The sequence below is a fragment of the Juglans regia genome, chromosome 14, assembly GCF_001411555.2.
Source record: "Juglans regia cultivar Chandler chromosome 14, Walnut 2.0, whole genome shotgun sequence".
In the NCBI taxonomy this organism is placed as follows: Eukaryota; Viridiplantae; Streptophyta; class Magnoliopsida; order Fagales; family Juglandaceae; genus Juglans; species Juglans regia.
Genome location: NC_049914.1, coordinates 23244518 through 23253933, shown reverse-complemented (window position 1 = coordinate 23253933; position 9416 = coordinate 23244518). Strand labels below are relative to the sequence as shown.

The window sequence follows — 9416 nt, the reverse complement described above, 5'->3', positions numbered from 1 at the left end:
GGGAAGGGGCTATATGGAGGGTGGGGAATGGTAAGGAAATTAAGATCTGGGGACAGAAATGGTTGCCTACCAAAACCACACACTGTGTTCAGTCTCTTGTATCGATGTGCAAGATGATGCAAAGGTTTGTGAATTAATAGATGAGGAAAATAGATGCTGGAAGTTGGATTTGGTGAATGCAGTGCTGTCAAAGGAAGAAGCTGAGATTGTGAGATCAATCCCTATCAGTCAAAGGGGTATAGCAGATAAGCTAGTGTGGGGTCAAACAAAGAATGGGAAGTACTCGGTGAGGAGTGCTTACCATATGGTCCAGCAAAGGCTATTGCAGAAAGGTGGTGAGCCTTCTAATTCTGAGAAAATATATGAGATATGGTAAAAAATGTGGAGCATGAATGTACCAGCTGCTACAAAGCTGTTTGTGTGGAGAGCTGTGAGTGATTTATTGCCCACAAGGAAAAACCTCTGGAAGAAAAAGATTGTAGAGGATCCCTTGTGCCCAATTTGCAACTTGAATGAAGAAACAATATCTCATGTAATGTGGTCTTGCCCTGCAACAGTTGATGTATGGGGGGATACAAGGAGCCCGATAAGTAAGTGGCCTTCTGGTGACTGTAATTTTGAACAAAAATGGTTGGATTTGTGCAGAGTTATGGATCAGGAAAGCATGGAGAAGGTGGCTGTAATAATGAGGGGTATTTGGTATAGAAGAAATAAATATGTCTTTGAAAACAAATTTTGGAGGCCTGGTAATGTAGTGCAGATGGCAGTTACGGGATTGGAGGACTATTACTCAGTAAATGAGAAAAAAACTGGTTTGAACAAGGGGAAGGGAGAGGATAGAGGAAAAAGTCATTGGAGATGTCCTGTTGATGTAGATTTCAAAGTAAATTTTGATGGGGCCTTTGACCAGAGTAGCTCAAAGATTGGAATGGGGGTGGTAATAAGAGATAAGAAGGGGGAGGTTGTTGCTGCTTTGAGTGCTTCACGAAGGGAAGGCCAAAATGCCTTTGTGGCAGAGGGCATGGCATTATGGAGAGCAATGGAATTCTGCTTAGAGATTGGCATGGTGGATGTGGAGTTTGATGGAGACTCAAAAGAATTGATTGAAGCTGTGATGTCAGATGAAGAAGAGGATTCCAGATGGGGACAGATTGTTGAAGATATAAAACAACTAAGGCATCAGTACAGCAACTGGAAGGTGGTCTTCAATTATAGGGAAAGTAACGAAGTAGCTCACAACTTGGCAAAAATGGCACTTTTGTTTGATGAGGAATTAGTTTGGATAGAAGAAGTACCAAGCTCGATACATCAGTATATTGTAAAGGACAATCTTTGTAACGATTTACAGTAAATGAAAGTTGATGAAATGATTCAAAAAAAAAAAAAAAGTAAGGTAAATTTAATGTAGTTCATAAATTTATAAACTTCAATTTCATAATTATCTTTATCAATCTAATATTTTAAAAAAGATTTCAAATTTCGAGTTTTCAATGAATTTATATTTTGCAAAAAACAAAAAAAAAACATATAATTTCTTATGATTTTTTCATGATGATCTTGAAGAATTAATTTTTATCTTAATACATTTACAACTATTTTATAATTTATTTTATAAATTAATTTACTATTTTATTATAAAATATATTATTATAAAAGTAATAATATTTAGTGATATGTCCTTTGTACAAGACAAGAGTACCGCCTCCTCCAAAATTAGCTGAAAATTATAAAGTACGATGTTCAGTTCATTGTAGATGCAGTTACAAATTACAATACGAGGTTCAGTTCAGCGTACAAGCAGTTTCAATGGAACCTCCGGTGCTTCCGGCCTTGCCCAAATACAGCGACCTCTCTCCACACCAATTCGCTTTTCTGGAGGAACGTTTTCGAACCCGTGAAGATCTACTCCTCCGATCTCCTCATCTATTGGCGGCACTCACCAAACGCTGCGCTGATCTGGACGACGATCTCCGAGCCCTCGGAAGGAACATCGCCGGACGAGCTGTTTCGTGGATCTCTCGTTCATTTGCAGCCAGAACCTCCCTTCATAGTGTCACTCTCAAGCTTGAGAATCTCAGCCTCCGCACATTCCCTCGTTCGTTTCTGCTGCTCTGCCCACTCAACTATTTGGTTCCATTCATTTTGATTTTAACTTTATTTTTATTCATATTATTATAAATCAAACTGTTCTAATTTCTTTTTGGACTGTAGAAGGGCTTCGTTCGAAGATGTTGGGCGAAGAGCTGCCTCAACTTGCGAAGCAACTCAGGCAAATAGAAGATATCCGCCATTATATCGGTGAGTTTGGGACTTCCATCTCTTCTCTCTCTCTCTCTCTCTCTCTATTAAAAAAAAAATCGATTTCGTTGTCTGTTTTCCAAGTCTGTATGTGATCAACTTGTCAAACTCTAGTATTGTTGTTGCCAATTTATTTTCGCCACAATCATTTGCATTGTATACTCTCGCATACATTCCTTCGTCTCGTTTACTACTCGTGCTATGTATTTAATTTTTCAGGAGTAAAAATCCCTTAATTCGAAATAACTTATGATGCTAGATTATTTCTGAAGTTCAACTTTGTCGTTGTGCGTATGAGTGCATGTCAGAGAGAGAGAGACCGAAACGTGAACAGATCCTTATGTCTTCACTTCCACCTCTTTCATTATTAGCCAGCAGTTGGTGTATGTATTTCTTTACTTCCATGCATACCTGTTGGGACAAAATAGGTTCATCTTGCTTGACTGTGTAGTCTGATTCTTATGCCTAGGTTATTGCATATATTTTCGTTTTCTATTTGCCCCTTGCTGGAGGCTAAGCTTAATACCCTCTTGATATTTCAGAGACTATTCTACGGTTAGAGGCTCTGATTGGGGATCTCGAGGATGTTGTTTTTTGCACCACGAGTCGCCATTCCGGGGCCATGTTTGCTGCAAAGTTTTCAAACTCATCAATTGCTACTGTAATGGTTTTGTCCTCCTTTTTCCTCAATATTCCTGGTTACATGTTGAAATGGTGGATTAGTTGATGAGTGCAAATGCTGAACACTGTAAGATGCTTTTGGAATGCAGGAATCTGAACCAAATCAAGAAAAGTTGCTTCAAGCCATGAAATTCATGAACAATATTGAAGAAGTATTGATCAGCATTGTAACATTCCAGCCTCAGTGGTGTAATCTTTTGAAATGTGTTGATACAAGGGTAGATAAAATTTTGGGTGTTCTCAGGCCACAAGTTCTTGCCGAACACCGAGCCCTTCTTGTTTCTCTTGGATGGCCACCAAAACTTTTAACATCTAAAACTGAAAGCGCACAAATATCTGGCCTCCCTAATCCTCTAGTTCTCATGCAAGATAACAAAAGAGAGTGTTATTCTCATAGCTTTGTAGCTCTTTGTGCTTTGCAGCATCTGCATAAGCGAAGGGAAGAACGTCAGCTAAATATTTTAGGAAGAAAAGAGTACAGTATGCAGCTTTGGGCCATTGATGAACTGGTATCTCCCATTGCATCACGGATGGAATACCACTTTTCGAAATGGGCTGATCAGCCTGAGTTTATGTTTGCTCTTGTGTATAAAATTACGAGGGATTTTATTGCTGGAGTGGATGATGTGTTGCAGCCTTTGATTGATAAAGCGCGATTAGTAAGTTGTAGCGCTAAAGAAGCTTGGGTTTCTGGAATGATCCAAATGCTGTCCGGTTTTTTAGCAAAGAGGATTCTCTCTCGTCTGGCTGAAAGATACAAGGAAAAACATTCGAAATCTGAAGTTATGACTTCATGGCTTCATCTGATAGACCTTATAGTTTCTTTTGATAAGCGTATGCAATCGCTCGTAAATTTGGAAACTTGTCTCTTCCTGGTAGGATCTGAAAGGTTTGAAGGGTTTTCTAGAGGCATATCAGTATTAATGATATTTGTTGATAGGCCAGACTGGCTCAAGCTTTGGGCAAAGATAGAGCTCAAGGATGCTTGTAAGAAACTAAAAGCAGAACTGAAAGATGAGAGAGCTTGGAAAATCGATAACAAAACTGGACCTGCATTGCACATCAACACAGACATTGATCAATATCTTCTTTCTACCAGAGAAGAACATAAAGCTCCATTCATTGCAGAATTTACCCTTAAAATTGCCTGGCAATTGATTGAAAGATGCCAAACTATGCCAGCCACATTTCCACGTTTACAATTTATCAGATCAGCTGTGGTCAAATTCCTCTGGTACTTCTTCGAAGTTCTGCTTTTGCGGTTCAAGAGAACTGAATTCTCTCCTGACAATTCTGATGATGATGCATTGGTCAGATTATGCGGACTAATTAATGCTGCCAGATTTGTTGAATCTAAACTGCAAGAGTGGAGTGATGATGTAGACATCCTGGAGATGAGAATTGCTGAAAATGATTCTAACCTCCATAATAAAGAGGAAAGTATAGACTCCAGTTGCTTTTTTGGGGAAGAAATTGCTAACTTGTCAGAGCTCGAAACCAATTGGCTCATGGAGATAATTTCTTTTATTCTTCGTGAATTTGAAAATCTTTCATGGGAATATGTCCAAAATAAGGAACGTTTTGAGCAACAGCAAGAGCAAGGAACTTTGGCTCCTGCAACCATGGATCTAGTTGTGTCAAGTGATTTCGTTGAAGCACTAGACATTCTTAGAAGTCAGCTTCATGTTTTGAAGACTAATCTCAATCCAAAAGACTTCTTGGATTTGTGGAGAAGTGTGGCTGAAGGGCTTGATCACTTCATTTCTTGCACCACTCTCACAAATGAGTTTCAATTTTCTGAGAGTGGGGTCAGTCAGTTTGAAACTGATATGCAAGCATTGTTTTTTATTTTTCAGCCTTTTTGTGCTCGGCCTCAAGCATTTTTTCCTTGTATTAAAGAGACTCTTAAGCTGTTACAAATGAACAAGGAAGGGATAAAGCATTTGCAAGTAGTTTTATCCACAGGTAAAAATGGAATAAAATGCTTGCATCCTTGTGGAATTTCCCACCTACCTTTTGATCAAGTTGATACATTTTTGAGGAACAGGAAGTTTAAAACTTGATATTTACAATGTTAGGATACTGAAAATGCAGTCTTTTATTTTTCTTCCCTTCCAGCTTCTTGTAGCTAAACTAGATTTCTTCTCTCTTTCTATGATTATTTAGTTACCAATGGCTTTTTAAGCCCATGTAAATGAAACTTACACAAATGATTACAGTACCATGGTTATTCTCACAAATTTGTGGTACTCCTATAGTTGTTTTTCACTCTTCAGGAGCTGGTGTCTGTAGGAGTCTTGGTAATAAGTGAAAATCCTAGATCCAATGCTGCAACTTCAGCAATGGGAGAGCAAGCAGAGAAAGAACTATATGTGGTGTGAAAAGGAAGGAGGTGATGCTGAAATTACCCTAACAATATAAAAGAGATTACTCATCTACCTATTTTTGATAGAATGCAAGTTTTCTGATAATTTTTTCAACACAAGATATATTACTTAGTTATAAGAAAAACTGAAAAAAAATACATTTTGAATCTTATCATTCTCCAAAGTATTTGTATCCGGGTACAAATCAATACCTCAAAGAGTAAAAAGAAGTTGGTATTTTGTACCTGAGTCTGATGATGATTAAGGAATGGCTCAAGTAATCGAGATAGATGTCCAATGATTTCAACATTATCAAATAATCACATGTGACATCCCTTTAAAAAAAAAAAAAAAAAATCTAAAGAGGGATAGATTGATAAATTGTCGTGATTTGATACGATATATGAAATTATAAAATTATTTTTAATATAAAATAAATTTAAATAATAACATAAAATTACGTCAATTTATAAATTTTTTTTTATGCAATCTCTTTATATTTACAGCAGCTCTAACAAGAAAAAGAATACTCTCCATCAAATGAAGAAGTGGAGATTGAGCCACGGAGTTGGCCTAGACTCGCTGCTGCATTAATGAGTATCCCTAGTCGGAGCGAATACGAATACATAAACTTGGACAAAAATAAACATAGGACCTTATTCACATATATGTATATCGATTCTGTAAGGGACGGGCCGGTTGGGTTGGAAGAGAGAGCGAAAGATGCAGAGAGATCCTACACCTGCAACAATGGGGAATTTGGAGGATATGAAGGAGTGGCCGTAAAGTGACTTTGTTGCAATCTCTCTCTCTCTCTCTCTCTCTCTCTCTCGCGAAACTCCAAATTCTGAGTCTGAATCCGAAATCCCAATAATGCTTTCGCTGAAACATGTAGCCAAATCTAATGCTTTTCTCTCCAGACTGGCCATCGTGATCTCCACCTCTCAATCCTTGTCTTCTTCTTTGTCTCTATATCCCCACTTCTATTACACTGCTTCTTATTCCTCTAATCAGAACACTCATTTCCTCCCTGCTTCCACCGACTTCTTGGCCTCCTCCTTCAAGGATTGGTTCAAGCTCCACAACAACCAACTTTTGGACCGAATCTTCGGCATCTTAGGCGCCCAGTCTGACGACGATTTACCCTCCCGCCGCGCCGCCGACCTCGCTCTCTCTCAGCTTGGCTTTCGTCTCTCCGAATCCTTCGTGTTGGAGGTTCTCAGGTATGGCAGTGACGTCCTCTCCTGCCTCAAGTTCTTCGACTGGGCCGGCCGCCAGCCTGGCTTCCACCACACCCGCGTCACCTTCTACGCTATCTTCAAAATCCTATCCAAGGCCAAGCTCATGTCCCTCATGCTCGACATCCTCCACAACGACAAGACACAGCGATACTTTCATAGGGTTCGTTTCTACGACACTTTGGTCATGGGATACGCTGTCGCGGGTAAGCCCGATATTGCGCTTCAAGTGTTTGGTAGAATGCGGTTTCAAGGTCTTGACTTGGATTCTTTTTCTTATCACGTGCTTCTGAATGCTTTGGTGGAGGAGAGTTGTTTCGACGCGGTTGATGCCATTCTTAAGCAGATTCAAATGCGAGGTTTTGAGAATGGGATCACTCATTCGATAACGGTGAAGAATTATTGCAAGCAGAAACGGTTGGACGAGGCGGAGGCTTTCTTGCGTGGGTTGATGAGTGAAGGACGAGAATTGGACGGCCATGGAGTGAGCGGGCTTGTGGATGCGCTTTGTAAGAGTAATGAGTTTGAGAAAGCAGGGAAGTTGGTTGAGGAGTTTCGGGAGTCGGGGATGGTTGCAATGGAGAATGCTTATGGGGTGTGGATGAGGGATCTGGTTCAGGCTGGGAGGTTAGATGGGGCTTTGGAGTTCCTACGGAGCAAGAAGTCAATGGAAGGGTATGTTCCTGAGGTGTTCCGGTACAATGTTTTGTTATGTCGGCTTTTGAGGGAGAATCGGCTCGAGGAATTGTGTGATTTGCTGATGGAGATGAAGGAGGGTCAGATATCCCCTGATAAGGTCACTATGAATGCAGCATTGTGCTTTTTTTGTAAAGCCGGGATGGTTGATGTTGCACTCAAGTTGTACAATTTAAGGTTTGAATTCGGGCTCTCTCTTAATAGCATGGCTTATAACTATTTGATCAATACTCTATGCGGTGATGGAAGCATCGATGAAGCATATCGCGTGTTAAAAAATTCTATTGACCAAGGCTATTTCCCAGGTAGGAAAATGTTTTCTGTGCTTGCTGATGCTTTGTGCAGAGAGGGAAAGCTTGATAAGATGAAGGAGTTGCTCATGGTTGCCTTGCAGAGGAATTTTATGCCAAGTACTTCCATATACGACAGGTTTATTTCTGCTTTGTGCAAGGCTAGGAGGGTAGAAGACGGGTATTTAATACATGGGGAACTTAACAGAATGAATAAAGTTACCTCGATGAATACTTACTTTAACTTGATACATGGTTTTAACAAGTCAAACAGGGGAGATATTGCAGCAAGACTTCTTATTGAGATGCAAGAAAGGGGTCACACCCCGACTCGAGCCTTGTTCAGAGCTGTTATTAGATGTTTGTGTGATATGGAAAATCCGGAAAAGCAATTTTTCAAATTATTGGAGATCCAGTTGTCTCATCATGAACCCAATTGTGAGCTTTACAACTTTTTTATTGACGGAGCTGGCCATGCCAAAAGGCCTGAGCTGGCTAGAGAAGTATTTGAGATGATGCAGAGAAGTGGGGTTGAGCCCAATCGGAGTTCTCACATTCTTATGTTGCAGAGTTATCTAAAAAGCGAGAGAATTTCTGATGCTTTGAATTTCTTTACAGATTTGCGCCAGAGAAAAAAGATTGGAGGGAAACTATACCATTCCATGGTTGTTGGTCTTTGCAAAGTCAACAAGGTGGATCTTGCATTGGATTTGTTTGGGGAGATGAGGGAATATAGAATTGTTCCAAGTATTGAATGCTATGAGTCTCTAATAAAGCTGTTGTGCTCGAGTAAAAAGTATGATACTGCAATAAACCTTATTAATGATTTGGAGAAACTCGGCCGTCATGTAACATCCTTTATCGGTAATGTACTTTTGTTCCATTCTTTGAAGACTCAAGACCTTTATGAAACTTGGATTCATTTGAGAGAAGTACAGGATGAGAGCTCTTGCTCTTCTGGTGGTACTTCAATGCTTGGCCTGCTCGTTGGTGCATTTTCTGGTCGTGTTACTGTGAGCCAACATATTGACAACTTGGAAGAAGTGATTGAAAAGTGCTTCCCGCTCGACACCTACACATATAATTTGTTGTTGAGAAGACTAAGCAGGAGGGATATGGACCTTGCTTGTGAGTATTTCAATCGGATATGTATGAGAGGGTTTGAACCTAATCGATGGACTTATGACATCTTAGTACATGGCTTTTTAAAACGTGGCAAGAAAGCTGAGGCTAGGATATGGTTAGAAGAGATGTTGCGGAATGGCTTTGATCCCACAGAGGGTACCATTAATTTGATGGGCATCTAATGGAATCAGTGGTCTAGGTTCCATTAAGCTTGTTGATTTTAAACAACAACAAAGTTCATACAGTTTTCATGAGAAATAATCAGTTTGATGCCATACTTTGATTAGTGACATGGCACATATTAGTTTTCTAAGTTTATCTGTCAACCATTGCAGGGAATGAATGAGATGTATTTTTTGTTTTTGTTTTTATTCATTTTGAGGCACTGGCTTAAGGATATTTGCTTTGTATCATCTCCTTGCATTACATCAATTATTTGGCGGGGAAGTTCTCTATCTGATTCAGCATGCTTTCATTAGTAAAGATTACGAGAAAGGATGGCTGTTTAGTTCCCTGTAATTTTTTCAGGCCTCAGGCCTGCAGTTATGTATGCGTATGGTTAAGCTGAAATTTGAAAAAAATTTCTTTAATCAAGGCTTTAAGACCTCTTGTTGGCTGCTTTTTGTTAAGAAAAATGATAAACATACAGCCTTTTTATTTATAACTATTTAAATAGAGGACATTTTTATAAAACAGAATTATAAGAATATCATAATTTTACA

General features: G+C 39.4%; 3 protein-coding genes across 4 annotated transcripts; all 3 read left to right on the top strand.

Moving 5' to 3' along the window:
- The first annotated feature begins 379 nt into the window (after positions 1-379).
- Positions 380-1351, top strand: LOC108991215. Its single transcript, XM_018965396.2, has one exon. It carries the CDS (start codon positions 380-382, stop codon positions 1349-1351), a length of 972 nt encoding a protein of 323 aa, XP_018820941.2.
- A 379-nt stretch (positions 1352-1730) lies between these two features.
- Positions 1731-5209, top strand: LOC109000629 (RINT1-like protein MAG2L). Of its 2 annotated transcripts, none has more exons than XM_018977585.2 (4): positions 1731-2095; positions 2212-2298; positions 2841-2959; positions 3069-5209. In XM_018977585.2, the coding sequence occupies exons 1-4, from the start codon at positions 1807-1809 to the stop codon at positions 5040-5042; spliced, it is 2469 nt and encodes an 822-aa protein (XP_018833130.2). In that variant the 5' UTR covers positions 1731-1806; the 3' UTR covers positions 5043-5209. The 2 variants fall into 2 exon arrangements, with proteins under 2 accessions (XP_018833130.2, XP_035540855.1); XM_035684962.1 differs by lacking the exon at positions 1731-2095 and adding an exon at positions 2558-2681.
- Positions 5210-5960: 751 nt separating this feature from the next.
- On the top strand, positions 5961-9235 carry LOC109000631 (pentatricopeptide repeat-containing protein At1g71210, mitochondrial). Its single transcript, XM_018977586.2, has one exon. The coding sequence runs from the start codon at positions 6219-6221 to the stop codon at positions 8874-8876; it is 2658 nt and encodes an 885-aa protein (XP_018833131.2). The 5' UTR covers positions 5961-6218; the 3' UTR covers positions 8877-9235.
- Positions 9236-9416: the final 181 nt, after the last annotated feature.

What these genes read in the sequence shown, in the direction of transcription:
- LOC109000631 (XM_018977586.2), top strand. Translation starts at nt 6,219, where the DNA reads ATGCTTTCGCTGAAACATGTAGCCAAATCTAATGCTTTTCTCTCCAGA.
- LOC108991215 (XM_018965396.2), top strand. Translation starts at nt 380, where the DNA reads ATGTGGAGCATGAATGTACCAGCTGCTACAAAGCTGTTTGTGTGGAGA.
- LOC109000629 (XM_018977585.2), top strand. Translation starts at nt 1,807, where the DNA reads ATGGAACCTCCGGTGCTTCCGGCCTTGCCCAAATACAGCGACCTCTCT. An exon ending in CAGCCTCCGCACATTCCCTC is followed by an intron (nt 2,096 to 2,211) that starts GTTCGTTTCTGC and finishes TTTGGACTGTAG; the next exon opens with AAGGGCTTCGTTCGAAGATG. An exon ending in CAAACTCATCAATTGCTACT is followed by an intron (nt 2,960 to 3,068) that starts GTAATGGTTTTG and finishes TTTGGAATGCAG; the next exon opens with GAATCTGAACCAAATCAAGA.